At 36.6% G+C, this 16,975-nt stretch overlaps 1 protein-coding gene across 3 annotated transcripts in view; it reads right to left on the bottom strand.

Moving 5' to 3' along the window:
- The window catches only part of THSD7A (thrombospondin type 1 domain containing 7A), a 268,216-nt gene that overhangs the window by 54,930 nt on the left and 196,311 nt on the right, over positions 1 to 16,975 (bottom strand). For all 3 annotated transcript variants that reach the window (XM_018075615.3, XM_018075617.3, XM_018075616.3), the window contains 4 exons: positions 10,443 to 10,677; positions 7,243 to 7,358; positions 4,961 to 5,093; positions 1,975 to 2,078 (listed from right to left, as the gene is read on the bottom strand). In XM_018075615.3, coding sequence (XP_017931104.1) covers positions 1,975 to 2,078; positions 4,961 to 5,093; positions 7,243 to 7,358; positions 10,443 to 10,677 — 588 coding nt within the window. The remainder of the gene's footprint in view (positions 1 to 1,974; positions 2,079 to 4,960; positions 5,094 to 7,242; positions 7,359 to 10,442; positions 10,678 to 16,975) is intronic.

Below are 16,975 nucleotides of genomic sequence, written 5' to 3'. Positions count from 1 at the left end.
AGACTGTTCTACCAGATTTGAAAACTGCATGCCCAGTAATTCCAAAATCATGTATTATTCCATATGTGTGTGCCCTGCACATGACTTGAGTTACATTTAAAAAAAAAAAAAAGAAACTTTCATGACAGGAATAATAAAACCCAATCTGCATGCAGTACAATTAGCTATCTTTCCTTATTAACTGGCTTTGAGGAAAAGTCAAGAGATTTAGGTACTACCATGTAAGTACAGAAGACAACACTTTGTACTATCTGAACTCCTACCTTCTGTCTAACACAGAAATCTTATTTCTTCAGTGTGCAATTTGAATGTATCCTCCAGAGCTGCTAGAAATAGATTGCATTGTGATAGACCTTTGAAATAATTACCACAGCCAGAAGTCTTTTGTGTTAGTAGGCAATTCCTTCAGGTTTCAATGCTTTCAGGCAATGCCTTCAGGTGGTAAGCCCTAAATTGATCTCCTGTAACACTTTTTTTAGTAAGCGGTAGGAGCTACTAGCTTAAGATTTACTCTATGACTTTTTTAAGTATACCATAACCTCCTTTAATACTGCAAGGAAGTTAATGACCTGAACATTTCACTTCTGCAGTTAGCAGTGTCCTTGCTCAGGAATGCTACAATCTGCTGAGCCAATAGTGCTTCAATAGATAGGAGTTTGCACTCAAAAACTGGCAAAGGAGAAAAACCTTCCTGGAATTCAAGGTTGACTAGTAGTTCAAAGCAATTCAATTACTGTTACACAGTAAGAAGGAATTGCATCTTAAAAACCCTTCTCCTGACTATATTTACAGAATTTCAGACGCACAATTCTGTTAAAACCACTGCATTCTCTATGAAAACAGGTGAGAGTAGAACTGTATTTGGATGCAAAAATTATTTGCTATGAAATGGAAATGGTGTAAAAATGTCTGGATTGTTGGGCTCAAAGGGTCAGTGGTTTCCAAGCCCAGCCAGCAGCTGGTTAAGAGTGTTGCACCTCAGTGGTTAATTCCAGGAGCAATTCTGTTTAGCCCCTTTATCAACCTGTACAGAAAGCATCCTCAGCAAGTTCGAGGACAATGCTAGTGTGAGCAGTCAGTTCCTGGAAGGTAGGGCTGCCGTTCAAAGGACCTTGACAGCCTGTAGAAATGGGCTGGCACTGAACTTTAATAGTATAAATGCAAAGTCCTGCATCTGTCATGCTCCTATTGCTTTCTGTGACTACCTTAATTTGAGGGCATAGAGAAGAGATAATCAAAGTGTTCTCAGAGATATGCAGGGAAAGGGTGAGGGGTCACAGACACAAATTGCATCAGGGAGCAAGTGTCAGAGAGGCTGCAGGATCTCCATGCTGGCAGATTCTCCAAACATACTGAGATATGGCCCTGAGTAACCTCTTCTAGTCTGAGTGGGATTTAACTTTGAAACTGGCACTACTCTGGGTAGAGGGTTGAATAAAGGACTTCCAGAATTTCCTCTCAGATGAAAATTATTGTAGGGTTCTCCAACCCTAAACTTTCCAACAAACACAGGGTGCAAAAGCCTTTTATTCTGTCTAATGGATCTGCACATCCTTACCATGAAAAATGTCACATTTTCACAGGTGAATTTACACCTTTTCTACAAAAAGAAGTATGTAAAGTCAGCCATCCTTTTCTTCTTCTTTTTGAAAACATACTTGCTACAAACACCTCTGAAAACTTGATTTAAGTAAGGATGGTGAAAAAAACTGAACAAAAAATATCATAAAATTAGTGACTAATGTGGTGTCTATATTTCAAAGTAAATCAACACTGATATTTTCTGAGTAAAACATTTGACAAATATCAGTTATGATTCACCTTGCCATACTAGCATTCAGTATTTTCCTTTGCTGATGAACATAAAGGTAGATAAATTAATATTATGTTATAATGACTAAAAGTTTAGGCATTTCCCACACCAGTGCAGCTATAGATTTCTAAGGAATAAATTACAGAAACAAAGGGTCTAACCTCTTGCTTGTAGCCCAGGTCCACAAGTCTCATGTGCTCCCGGACTGTCTTGGCGCACATACCATGGTACGAGCTGGCACCTGCGCCATTTGTGGGTCTTCCACCTGAAATGAGAAGGGAAGTAATCAGCTTCAAACAATCCATCTACATTTGTAGCCATTAAACTTGAGGCAGCACAAGTGCTAGAAACTACCATAAGCTGTTGCTTGTTATTACTAACTGGACACAGACAATTCACAAAAACCAGTAACAATACCATAAACTTATCCCCATTTCTGTTAACTTTTTTTCTCCTTTTAGGATGAGGCCACTTAGGACACAGTGAAGAAAGGTGGAGGCAAAGGAGGGAAGAGAAAGTAAACCATATATATTTTCAAGGATTTCAAAGCATGAAGGTACATTAACACTACCTAACAAATACACAGCGAATACATTAACACAAAGCACTAACACAGTTATAAGAGATATGAGAAAGAAATTTTAAAAAAGAAAACTATACAGAACAATAAAATTATATGAATTGAATACCCATTTAACAGAAGAACTCCTTTGCGATGGATTTATATCTGAGCATGTTCTGACTATTTTACAAGTCAATAAGATGACATGCTAAAATTTGAAAAGGGGACTTAGCGAAGGGACACTAGCAGTTCATAAAAACAACTTGGACCCATTAAGTAAGGATGAATTTTAAACACTATCATGTCCTAATAAACCTCCCCTCTTTCCCACTTTCTTTACTTCCTGTCTTTTTTCCACTTATATGAAGCAAAAGTGTGTTGAAGTTTCCCAAATACATTCCAGAGATAAGACTCCAGGATTAAGGCAATATTGGAATTGTCTTTTGGCAGTAAGTACTGTCACATGAAAAGTGAATTTCTTTATCTTTTCCTTCTTTTCCCCAGGTCTTTTCTTCCTCCACTCCCTTAGGTATGCCTCGCAACACAACAGTAAATGGAGCAATTCTGCTTTGCTTGAGCACAAACAAGTCTTGGAGCTACAAAGATAAAGTAGGATGAACAAAGTTTTAGGATTTTTATTTTGTTTTCTCAAATTTACAAGGGTAAAGTTGTCACAACAAGCAAATTCCTTTGCTAAGCTTCATTTGCCAAATGCTATTCCAGAAGAAGAAATAAGAAGCAAAAAAGAACGGCAGCTACAATAAAGTAGCTTTGGTCAGCTCTTCCCTGGCTGGAATTTTTTTCTACACAAAAAATTTTTTCTTAAATACGTTACCACAGAGGCGTTACTAAAACTTCTAATTGGCCCTCCTCCTTGGTCTGCACCAGGAAGTCTGCCCTGGAGCCATCCATCATCGGCTCCCAGGTGGGGAAAACCACATAAACCTATCACAAGTTTCACTGCAATTTGCCTCTATGGGACAGCAAACGAAGTAAGGCACGAGCCAACTGTGTGTGTGAGTCCATCTGCTGCAGCATGTGTGCAGGTCAGAAAGATGTTAAAAGAAATGTACAGAACATGTGTTTAGTATTAGTTCATGTCATGAAATATAAATGACCTCATCTACCACTGTCTAACAACTCTTCTTTCTTCTGCTCAGCACATTGTCATGCAGTTCAGATACTGAAGATACTGAAGAGATGAGAAGCAGCCAGTATTTTAAAAGATAAAACTCTGACTCTCATTTTGACTAGAAAAAGTTCTTGAGCTCTGTTTCTCTGATGTTTGGATTACTGATTTTGGTAGCTTCCCAATGCTCTTTTAAATCTTCTCATATCTTTTAGTTGCATAGAGTGTGATCTCCGAATGAATTTCCAATGATAATTCTTCCCAGATGATGAAAGCAACACATTTCTTTAATCTCAATTTCTTTTCATTAAAATAAGCCTAAATTCTATTTGTACCTCTGCAACAGAGAGTAGTTTCATAAAACAAAACAAAAAAATCTTTTTATTTTCTCAAGTAAATCTTGAGTAAAAACTAAAACTAGCTGCATCAGAATTTTCTAAACTTTGTCTGTATCAACAGCTAGATCTTGTATGACTAGACCTTCCCACACCAGTCAGATGGATTATAAAGAACTACTCACAAACTTTCTTAACCAGTGATGGTGGAGATCCCCACCTACTGGAATAGTCTTCAACATTCTGTGGAGAAGATTAGGACAACACAGAGGACACAGGGAATATGGGGATACATTCAATTCTGAACTATCTCAGGGCTTAGATGGATAGAAAGATGAAGGATACAGTGGGTGGCACAGTGTGGCATCAGAACTCAGCTCTCCTGCGGAAAAAAATCTCTCACTCTGCACCCTTTGCAGCGAGTGAATTCAAGTGGGACAGACTTTTGTCCAGGAAGAACTCTTTTGTAACTTTATTACTCCGTACCTATATACAGACTCTCTACTCACCCTGGGTCCCAGCTCTCCAGCCAGGCAGATGTTTCTTTATCTCCCCACATACCACACACATTCATGTGACTGCTTCCAGCCACAGAGAACAACCATGCTTCAAGTGGCTTTCCAGCTTGACCTTGTGGGTTTTTTCACACACACATACTAATATTAGCTCTGGCTAGCTCAGGACCACAATATTTTTGCTTTAGTATTTTCTTCTTCTTTTATCATCCAGGTGGCTGGCGTTGTCCATCCAGCCACTCCTACACTTTCCTAAACGGATAAGATTGCTGTTTGGTGCTTTGGAATTTAGAAAGATAGATTTTTTTTTTTTACATGTATAAATGTCAAATCAGATTCTTGGAAAAAATTATCCTGAAAAGTAATTATTAGCTGTTACGCTGTTCCTGCAAAGGAATTGGAACAAAATGAAACAGTGATTCACTATAGGCCCAACCAAGTCTACATATCTGTTCTGAAACCTTGATTTAGATATGCATTCCTTTTTTCTAAATAGTACATGTTAGAAAAGAACCTCCAGTTAAGAAGTGGAATTCAGCAAGCCTTAGAGGTAGTACAGGTTGAAAAATCATGTCTGAGCTATTTCTGGTGGATTGTCTCTCATACCTGTAGCTATGGCAGACAGGAGAAGCTTCACATTCCCTTTCCTCAAACAAAGAGTCTGGGCACTCTCGACCACCGTTGGCGGGGAGCTGGATGATGACTCGGTGACGGGATTGCTTCCTTACTGTGACACCCCCTGCAAAGAGTACAAGAGCTTGTTTCTCCTGCTACTATATAGGGATGACAGTAATTAGAGGGAAAACAGGACTTAACAGGTATTTGAACCGATTGCTATAATATCGACATGCTATTTTGCCCATAAGCAGAAAAATTAAGACTAATAGAAAAAATACTTTAAATTCAGCTAGAGGCCAGGAAGCAGAACTAAACATAAAGCAATAGCAGCAATAGTGAAAAAATGACTGAACAAATGAACAGACAGCTGAAATGAATACACAGTTCAAGCGAACAAAAATTAAACCAGCTCAGTTTGCTGCTACACTTTCCAGTTTGAAGGTATAAGCTTGCCCTAATCATCTGCATGTAAAACCAGAGACAGAAATTCCACTCTAGAATTCCTTTGCAGTTTACAGCTTTTAATTATTATAGTCATTCATTATTAATGATAAACAATAAATAGTTTCTACAGGAATTCTGATTTCAGTCATCTTCGGGTATCAGTTCTTCAGGCAGAAAATTAAGAGAAAAGCTACAGATTCCACCACAATGCCTAATACAGAAATACTGTTAGGTAAAAATCTTGGATTATTTTTTTTTCAGTGAGCAGTAGAGTGGACATTTGGCTGACTTGGTTGATATCAGCTTTGGATGGGTTATTACAGCAGCTGCAGCTTGTCTGAACACAGAAGAGTTCTGGACCACAGCCAAGGAATTGTAATTAGGAGCAGGCAGTAGGAGAATCCCAGTGGTGGCTCTCCAGCACCTGGCTGCTTTTCAACACATAGGAAACCCTTCACTCCCGAGTCAAACAGCTCTAGGAGATGCCAAGAGGTGTCACAAGGGACAAGACAGACATGCAGCCCAGCAAAGCTACTGACCAGTTTGCTGACACAAATGGGTAAACCCTATGAAACAAAAATTGTTTGTGTAGTATAAAAGGAGTTCAACCACTTAATGGACATGATGCCTGTAGTAGTTCACAAATATACTGTTTAATAGAAGTCTACATGCTAGTTTGTAGTAAATATTTGTGAAGATATGCTCATTGCACTGAGAACTTTATTAAAACTCGCAGAAATGAGAACAGGAAAGGATGACATTTTTGTCCAAGATGATCTGCTCTAACAAAAATATTTCAGAAAGAATAATTAATACTGCTGCAAAATAACACACTATTTAATGATTAATAACTATTTCATAGATTCAGATTTAATGGTTTAAATTCTCTGCTCTTTTTCAAAGGTTATGGATTAAAGTCTTCCTAACCCTTTTTTTCATTTGTTAAACAGTAACAGGAATTACTGCAAAAATGCCTTTTTGCTTGTGTCCTTTATAAAGCATATAGAATTGGTCATGGCAATCCAAGTCTGTATGTTTGATGTAACGGTATCTTACATTCTAATAATCTGGTAGCTGTGAGTAATCACCGTGTCCCACACAGGGATTAGCACCCTGTGGAATAGGGTATATTACAGAGTCTACCTGTAATAGTACATATTAGAAAAACAACTCCTGTTAAGCTTAAAAAAAGAAATAAGGCATAAAAATGTGGCTAATATTAAGCCTGTAATCACTCTTCAACTTCATGTATGATTTCATGTCTCAACTTCATGTATGATTTCAATGTAATAAGAATTCAGGGGAGACCTGCACTGTTTTTAAGAGCTTTGCCAAGTGTAATAAAATGGTATTGGATTATACGTTTAAATCAGAGCAGCCAGCCAAAATTATATACAATTACATATCTATTTATCTACCTGCTTTTCTCCTGGTATATAAAGCCTCAGTTTTCTGACGAGCAAACAGCCTAAGCTTAAAGATTTCCAAAGCCCAAATCTGTCAATTTTATAATCTGACAATTAAAATACTACAATTGTACAAGTATCTGTTTTGATGTTACATTAAGAGATATGTGTTTAGTCCACGACTAGTTACCTCTTTATCTGTGTAAGACTCAAATGAGAGTTTGTAACATTAGGTAAAATGGGGGAAAAATCTATAAGCAGATGCGTATAGAAAATGTATAGAAAAACTATTATTTTCATCAAAAACTTTATGTCCTCCTTGCAGCTGCTGTACCTGGTATTACATGTCCTCTGTCACAAAGAGATGTGTATCTGCCAAAAGTGACTGTTAGTCTAACTCCACACAATGTATAAAATTACCTTCTTGACATGAAGAAGGACACATTGTCCAGTCACTGAATGGAGTCACAATACAGTCCTTCCTACAGGGAAGCAGACAAGGTCTCACAGTTTCAGGTCGAAGGCTTTCAGGGCATCTAAAAAAAAACGACAAAGAAGCATTATCAAATAAACAATCATTCTGCAGTGAAAGGGTGAATCATGAGAGGTACTGAATGCCTGCAGGCAGATGAGGGCAGTGCTAGTTGCCTAGAATTCATCAGGATGGAGCACAGACAGAAAAACCATTAGCAAAACTATCACCTCTGGTGAAGACAAGACAAGCCAAACCCAGTGTATTCTACACCTGGGATTTAACTTAAATAATCATTGTTCCTCACCCACTATGCCAGACTCTGTTCCTCTCAGGGTTATTTTCAAGTTTTCACATAATTATGAAGAAAAGCCAACTCATTTCGCTTAACAAAATACAGTTTTAGGTCTCATGACTTTACCAGAAGTATAAAATCTGGAAGGAAGCTTATTTAAAATAACACTGCTAAATCAGGAACAAATAGATATAAACTGACAATGATTATGAGAGAAACCAGAAAATGGTTTGAAACGGCCTGATCAATGAGACTGAGAAAGACTGTCAGAAAAGACAAAAATCCTCACTTGTTTTAGGAAGAGGCTTGATCAGCATATAAAAAGGATTATTGGACTGCCACATATGGGACTCATTAGCCAGGTCATTTTCCCCCTTCTGTGAGGATTCTGTCCCTTTTCATCAAGGACAAACAACTCTCTACTTGATCAGAATGATGCAATAACTCTCACAGAAATACTGCAAATCTTTAAAATAATTTCAAAATTACTATTGCTCTAAAAGCATAAAGACTGCGGACTGTCAGAGGAATATGTGAAGATGCGAGAACAACATCACTTCCATATTTCAGAGCTTTTCCATCATTACAGAAAAACATCACTGTGACTAGCTTTTTCTCTTGTGGTTGCTGGGCAACTGGTACCAGAGAGGTGAGACACTAGTTTAATATTTAGAGTTCAACAGCTGGGAAATCTTGACTTGTGCAAGGCATCTTTCTTGCCAGTCCAAAGGAAGTAAAGCAAGTCTAATGGTGAACTATCAAGAAAATATGGTCTCCACGGTCAGTGGAGAACTTTGCCTGTGCTGTGTTAGGAGGACAAAAGCTGAGTTGCAGCTTTTCAGGAACATATTCTTCAGCAATAACACTTGCTAGTTCATGTTTTTCATCAGTTGTTTCTGCATTTTCCTGTCAATTCACATAAGCTTCTCAATGTGTGATCCATTACCATGAACAAGCACCAACTCCTCGGTGCCCTCTTATAATAACATCTCCATCCTTTCTCTTCTCTCCCCTTCCACCAATGTGAAAGACCATGAAATAACATAGCTATAGCAACACAAATCTCCATCACTTTTCTGTAAGCTCTCTCTACATTTCTAATTCAAATTGTGCCTTGTTTCTATGTGATTCATAAAATCAGATTCTTATATGCATGGGTGTACTATATATGAACAGGTACACTTTAAAAAAAACCTCTTCTACCAATCATGTATGTTAACTATGTTGGTAGAAATTTTCTCTAAGGTGAAAATAAAAAATGTTTCTGAAAAGTATTGAACATTGGCTTACTAATGGCTTTTCTTACATTGGCTTTTTTCTTAAAGAACGGGAGGAATTATAAGCATACAAAAGAGTTTGAAATATACTCACTCACCATTTCACTGAGAACTTCATCTTTCAGGAGCACTGAACACTACAATTCCTCTTCAGATACTTAAGCAAGGCAATTAGTTCAATTAGAACACCATTTCTATCCTTTATATTGTTTGTATTTACTATATGTGGCTTAAAGCGAAGTATTGATTTTTTTGCAGTCCTTACTCAAGGTCAAATTAAACAGAAAAGATACATGCTGAAGTCTGTAACTTCTGAGGCAGATAAGGCCAATAATATTGATTGTATGGTACCACAGTAATCCTTTTTATTAAGGGGAGTTTAAAACAAGGTTCCTATTTACATTTTCATGTAAAATGTCTGGGTCTTTAAAAATGATTCTGTGATTTTAATGTGACAATTTGAAGCATCAACTGAGACCTTTTTTCATTTCACATGATTAATTTATGAAAGAATAAAACAGCCTTCCTCCAAAAATTTAAGGTCAAATCACAGGCAGAGACATTAACAATAGATTTCAAAAAAGAATTATAAATCATTAGAGGGTTTGGGTTTTTTTAATGTAAATGGACCAAAAAAAAGATATAATTTTATCATGACTAAATAGAACAGCAACTTAATGCAGATACAGAACAATTTAGATTACTGAATGTGCTGGCATTACTCCCCATATTTCCATTTAAAGTAAATTAGGCTTAAGGTCTACTGCAGAATAAAGCAACAAATGGCAGGCACCATGCAAATATTTCGTGCGAGAATAGCTGCCTCATGAATTTTCTAAATGACCTCTGATATCAGTTCTTTCAGTTTTGAATCTGTCCTGAGTGGGATATATTTACAGACTGCCAATCCATACGGAGATATTATCAAATGCATTTTACTAGCAGCTAATCCATATTTAACCCTGGTTATACATTAAACTGTAAAATTAAATCATTGGGCGAAAGGGATCACTTAAAATATATATATATATGGGGAAAATAAATCACAAAGGTTGTCTAGCTAATGTTTAAACTAACGTTTCAAATTAATGCCCTGTCAGGGTTCCACTATGCTACATCTCCTTGGTCTGCTTCTGAGAAGGTGCACTTACATGTGCTGTACTGGATTTAAATCTAAACCACTACTTTTGCATGGAACTGCACTAATCCACATATTGTAGCGCTTGCTTGAGAGTACCACAAGGATCTTTGGAATGATGCTGCTCTGTATGTCACACACATACCCCACGAATTTTACCTTGACTCAACCTGACGATGGCAAGGAGCCAACTGGATTTAGTCAGCAGAATCACCATTGCAAATATACCCTCTAAAAATCAATAGTGAGAAAGGTATCATCTAGTCCTCCTGTTGTACCAGTTTTGTATTTTTAGAAGATGAAGTGTTCACCTGTGAGAACACTCATGAGAAAGAACAGGGTCTTTTTGTCTTTGCATGTAGTCACTGGGGATAAAAAATATAAAGCAGCAAAATCTGAAGATAATTACAGCATGAAGATATTTTTAAAGATCTTTACTTTTTTGGGCCCACTTGTCCCACATTGACTCTCACGCAGATGACCTTTCTTGTCTGCATCCCCACGGAACAGGTGGCCTCCCCGTTCCAGCTGGCAGAGGAGTTGAAAGCAGAGACAGACGTGTCCTCAATGCACTGTCCCCACGGGCCGGTTTGCCAGTGATACACAGTGCAAGAGTGCTCGTTACAGCTGCGCATTTCCTGCAGGGCACTGATATTTGGGCACTGTATTCCTCCTGGAACAATAAAAGAGGGTAAAAATTCATTCAGTGGAAGGAGATTTTTTTTTAATCTAAAAAAACCCACAAGCCCACTTTGAACTCACATTAGTTACACATTATCAGTTTGATTACATGAAAAAAATGCTGTTCTCCTTTTTTTCCTCCTCTCTATATGCTCAATATTGACTTTGACAAATTTCAGTCAACAGACCACACAGAAAAGACTGTTCATGGACAGTATGTAAATCTGTACCATAAGGATGCCAAAATAATCATAACTTCTATGATACATTGGAGTAATCTACAGTCATTATTTTGAGGTTCTCTAGAAGGGACTGCAAGAGATCACATAAGGACATAAAAAGGCTCTAGGCAGAAGAAATGGTTAATTATTCTAGTTATGCATGTGTAAAGACCACTGTTTATGTCTAATTCACAGATCAATTAAAAAGATTTTTGGAGCTCTTGTCCTAGCTCCCAGTGGATGCTTATCCATGTTATATAATTACCAAAGAGGATGGCACAGCTGGCAATTTCAGGTCCACACTGAGATAACAAAGGCTGTTGCAGGTTAAGATTAAAATGCATTCAAGTGTCAATAATTGTGAAGAAAAGCTCAGATAATGCTATCTTTGTTGTGTTGGTTTCAGATAGTACGCTCAGTTTATTATATTCAAGCACTTCTGGCCTCCCAGTCCTCCACGAGAAGTGAAGAGGTTTTTCCTACTAGACTTGATCATAGGCTACTAGATGTCCAGCCTTGTGAGTAGACTGCGTGTCTGCTAGATATCTGGTGTTACTAGACATACAGAATCTAGGCTTAAGAATTAACTTAAACATTTGTGACCTACAAAGAATAATAGGAGCCCTATTTCCAGCTGATGGAAAGGCAGGAAAAAAAATCTAAATAACATTTCAGCCTTTCCCAAAACACAAGAAAAGTAACAAAGATGACTGAAAGAGGAGCTTTTTATTAGTTAATGCAGATGAGCCATAAGACTTCTCTAAAAAGAAATAGGTATGCTCACACTAAATGCATGTTGGAGAGTATACTAGCCTAAAGTCCATTTTAATGAAGCCACAACATAAAATCCAAATTCTCAATTTTTTCCCTAGAGGTATTTCTAACTTCTGTCTTTGGGTTAAAAATATTGATGCAACCAAGGAACAGTAAACATCATATTAATTGAGATGTTTTGCCACAGATCAGCAAAAAACCTACAAATGTGTGAATGTAATTAAAGAATAACTTCAACTGATTTTGTTTTGGTTCAAAATGGATGCAATTCAAGTCTATCAGAATTGCTTAAAATATATATCAGTCTGCAAAAGTTCAAGACAGAACACTAGATGCATTTTTCTAAAAAAAAGGAAATAAAAAACCAAACAGTAAAATAAAATTATGTTTACGTAATAAGTTTCAAAAAGTTATGTAGTTAGCATTCTTTAGGAAAGAAAAAAATCTCCAGCTAACATTAGCAGATAGAAATATTAGCAAGGAAATTAGGAAAGTGAGAGTATTTTGAAAAGAAAAAATAAACAGACACAAATTATTTGTCATGGAATAGAAAATAGATCCATGTGAGGAGTCTAGACATATTCACCAAGCAATAGGGTTAAAAAAGGAAAATTTAAAAGACATAAGGAAGGTTACTAATTATTTCCATCTGATGTTAACTCAAGAAGAAACACAAGGGAAATATTTAAGAAATTTAATAAATTAAAGGGGGGGGGGGAAAGAAATGTTTCCCCAGAATTGGATGCCACAGCTAGCAGTTCCCAGGGCATTTGAGAATAAAGTGACAACTTAGGTTCAGTTTTGACAGCTATGCAAAAATGTATATTCAGGGAAAAAAATGAGAGTGACATTGACTTGTAAATGAAAAACATTGGAGCATGAATGTCTGCAGCTCAGTGGGAATCCAGTTCTGTTCAGATTAAACCAGGAGTTAAAAGCATGTAAAGACTGAACAAAATGTGGAAATAATATTACTAAAATAAAAACCAATTATCACTAGTACCAAATGTTGTAATAAACCCCCCCAACTATTTTTTTATAAATCAAAATGCCATTCTCTCCAGGAAAACAGCATTCCCTTGTGCTCCCTCAAATTTAAATAGGTACAGAAAAAGCAGAAGTGGCTGGAAAACTGGCAGTTAGAGATGCCTTGTACAACATCTGTGTAAGGGTAACGAGATCATGGCTGCTCAACTTTAAGAGCATATCCCGGAAAGGGGACGGGTTTGACAGAAATATAAAAGTTAATGAGTATCACAGAAAAAACTAAAACAGACATTTGATTTCATGAGAATATGTGAAAAAGGGACATACAATAATAAATACATTCCTTAATAATACACGATCAGATGACAGTAAATAACTGCTTGGAAGTACTTAAAATAGTAATTTCAAGTACAGAAAACAGTTGGAACTGAAGCATTTCTTTTTGGGGTTGGATACTTAAGCAAAGTAGACTTGGAAATGAAGGACTAGCTTTGCAGAGGGACTTGTATATTACTTATAAAATAGCTGAGATATGAAGGTAGTTTCCTTGAGCGCTTTAACAGAATTGTCATATGCTTAAATTGCTGTTCTGGTTGAGTTGGAGCTGATAATGGGCAAGACATCTCACTCTAGGATATTCAATGATCGGATTTTATAAGTCTTTTTGGTGACATTGACTTAACTTTTAAATTTTGAAATTATTAACATTTTTCAAAGCATTTAAGATCATTTTAATTAATCATTTTGATATCACTAATTTCTAAAAATGCATATAGTTTTATAAATGCATTTCAAAGCAGCTGGAATAATCTTAAAATCTGAGAAAACTGATGTGACTGAAATGCCTCTTGTAGTCTAGCAAGTAAGCAGTTGCTCCTTTCTTTGCTGGAGGAATAAGGTAGGCACTCCTCTAGGCAGCTCCTCTTCCTGAAGACAGACACAGTCAGAACCAAGACTATTCCAGTACTGCAAACATTGATGCTTCCCCATCTGCTGCATATCAGTTACACAAACCAAGCAGACCTGTCCTACAATACACAACAGGACAGGAGACAGAGTGCACCCATGGGAAATGAGAGGTCTGTCCTCAAGTCTTTTCATGGATAGGATTTGAACCCCAGACACCACAACACAGTCAAGAATCTGAGCTGATGGGCTCCTGAACAAAAGGAAAAGCACAGTAACATCCTCTGCCCCGGCTCACCATCACACACAGGTGTCAGGTCACTTTGTAAGTCTTCCCTGAAAAATTCAGGTTTCACTAAACAAATTTTTTTATTCCTGTTTCATGAGAAAATGTGTTCTCCAAAACTTATTCTTTAGCGAATGAGCAGTTTTGCTGGAAAAACAATTACTCAGTTCTATGTTTTCATATTTAATTACCAAGCACTGTTATTTCAAGCCAGGAAAATACAAAAATTAAAAGCTCCTTTGGTCCAGCTATTCCTTACATATCCGGTAAATCAATCTTGCAGATATATGAGAAGTAAGAGCTATCGGTCTTTGACAAACAGAATATCTGATGAGATGGACAACTGATGTTCTATACTATCTAACTCAGTGATGTTTAATAGTTTGTGATATATGAGGTCACACTAAATAGTCCTTCTGGCATTATACTTCGCTAATCTATGAGCATACAATAGCCAGAGTAAGACATTGCCATGCACATGCATCCCTGCCCTAAGAGAATATGTCGAACAAAATTGCCCTTCACTCTCATTTTATTAAATTAAGCTTTTATGTCAGATTATTTTTCTCTTTGCATTTGAATCATGTTTTTTGTTTGTTTGGTTTTAAATCCTTACTTTTTCAAAATTGGTATTACTGATAAAACTTTGAATGTATCCACAACATTAGTATTATACTCTCTGACAGTGTTACTATATGGCAGTGTATAATCAATACAGAATCAATCTGCATAAATACTACTTACTGAAAAACTAAGATTCACTTAGTACATTTTAGTCTCAGGTCTAGTAGTTAGGTGAAGTAGTCTTAGTGTATACTACTGATTATAAAAGATTTATTGTAAGCAGGAAATAAAAAAAGAACAGAAATATTAAACAGAATACAAAACAAAAATAGACAAACATTCAACAAAGATAGGTTGAATTGTATAGGATGGCTTTACTAGATTTGTGGAAAATAACTATAGGATGATGTATCAGGTAACATCACTGTGTCCTTTGCTGTCATTTTATATTTTGAGACAGTGACTTTCCCAAGTTTCTTACTGTACCATGAAGATATATTTGACAGTGACACAAATTAGTGACCACTGTAGGCAGGCTCACAGACAGGCAAATTTATAAATCACTTTGCCTTTCAAACCTTCAAGCTGAGGACAATGATCTCAGAAAACATATCAAAAATGGTTATCGTGACACCCATTTCCACATGGAGTCATCTCACAAACCACAGTAAGTCTTTATCTTGAGAAAAGAGACTCTCTCTCTCCACTGAATGCAAGTAAATAAGCCCATCCCAGATGTGCATGACCACACCATGCTTGAGGCTTGAGGCTCTGCAGCCATGTGGTTTGACCATAAGGAAAATGTCTTGTTCTGAATGAGGAAATGATGATGAGAGTGTGTACAACTGAGGTGAGCTCCTGGCTCGAGCAGAAGTCATTGTGGTGTTGGAGGGGCAGTCGGTATCTCAGAGCTCATTAGAAAACTTTGTAACTATTGTAATTTACATATGGCTTATGTTTTTCCTGTGAAGTTATTCTTGTCCCTGTGGAATTATTATAATACTACTGAATTATTCCTATTCTAAGTCATCCAAAGAAACTGATTATACTACGGCAGTTTCCTGGTGGCCAGTTATGCTAACTTGATGGTTTCTTCAAACCAATTCAGCAGCATAGATAGCTGGGAAATAAGAAGAAAAATAATTTCTTCTGTGTGAAATGACATAGCTCTATTACAGGCAGTCATCTGCCAACATTAAGCAAAATGACAGCATATAGTATTTTTTATTTCAGAGAAGAGAGAAACTGAACAATCACAGACAATACTTAATAAGAAGCTGTCTGAGATCCAGATAAAGGAACCTATTTCACATGTATTTACAGATTCTCAAAAGTTTCATGTTTAAGTACCGAATGTTTTCATGTTTAAGTACCCGAATGAACAAGAATTAGATGCTTCAGATACTTTGAGGGTTTGCAGTATTCCTTGTGTATGTAATGCCTGAAATGTTTTGATCTTCCTATGCTTGTGGATTAAATTCTCCTTGATTAGCAGGAGGATGTGGGTGATCAAAGACTTACATTGATAAATGTGGACCCCTTATGTCATCTTAGAAGACAAGTTTAGTCTTATTCATAGATTGGCAACAGCCTTTTACATTCTTTCATTAATTAATATCCAATTCTGATATGTATTAGGAATAGTATATATTTATGTACAATATATTAGTCCTATCGTGTTCTGAATAAAAACTCTCAGATATCATGGCTACATTATACAGAAATTACTATGAAATATCTTACCTATCCCGGTCTGTCTCTTATACCTACAGTTCTAGGACATGTTCAAAAATCCAAAAGAAAACATCTGTGGGACTGTTCACCTGAACAGTACTGACAGTTGTTTTCAGAACCCAGTTTTAATGTGTAAATGGCATTATTTGTCTTACATTTATAAGAATTGGGAGTTTTAATTATACGTGATGCTTACAGAGTTTTCATCTATAGTGTTGAGCATTTTTCCTACGTTATGAATAGAACTGAGAACTGTATGTTTGCCAAAAAATGTTCATGTGAAGCTTCCTTTTTACATCAGCAGAATACAGATGTTCAGATAATGAGTGTATTCAATGCCCCTAGAACATAAAATGACTTCCCAGCACCAACTACACCAATCAGTGTTTTGGGAACACGGCTGATCTTTGTCATGCAATTCTGGAGGTGAAAAGTCATTCAGTTATTTGTCATGTAGCAAATGACTGAAAGGCATAAGAGACATGTGAGGAGAAAGATGACAATAACTCTAATTCCAGTGAAGCATAAAAAATAACAGTTAAATTGATACATTTTGAATATAATACAAGAAAAGGTGAAAAGTACCTTCCAGCTAGAGAGTTGTAACAATATGCTAAGCCTTGGAATATTTATATACTTCCATTCTCTGGAGTTTGCACAGAGTGCAAAAGATCATGGTGTTGAAGAGATCTGTTCAAAATGTGAGGGAATTGCTATAAGCTATATAGACATACCAGCTTGTACCCTTAAAAAAAAAGCAAGGAATAACCTCATCTCAGAATAGTGGTAAAGAGGCCAGGGTTTGAGCAAAGCTCAAC

This window comes from Manacus vitellinus, unplaced genomic scaffold, assembly GCF_001715985.3.
Source record: "Manacus vitellinus isolate BGI_N305 unplaced genomic scaffold, ASM171598v3 scaffold_3_pilon, whole genome shotgun sequence".
Taxonomy (NCBI): domain Eukaryota; kingdom Metazoa; phylum Chordata; class Aves; order Passeriformes; family Pipridae; genus Manacus; species Manacus vitellinus.
The sequence above is the reverse complement of the archived record's forward strand: the minus strand, read 5'-3'. Positions and strand labels throughout refer to the sequence as shown.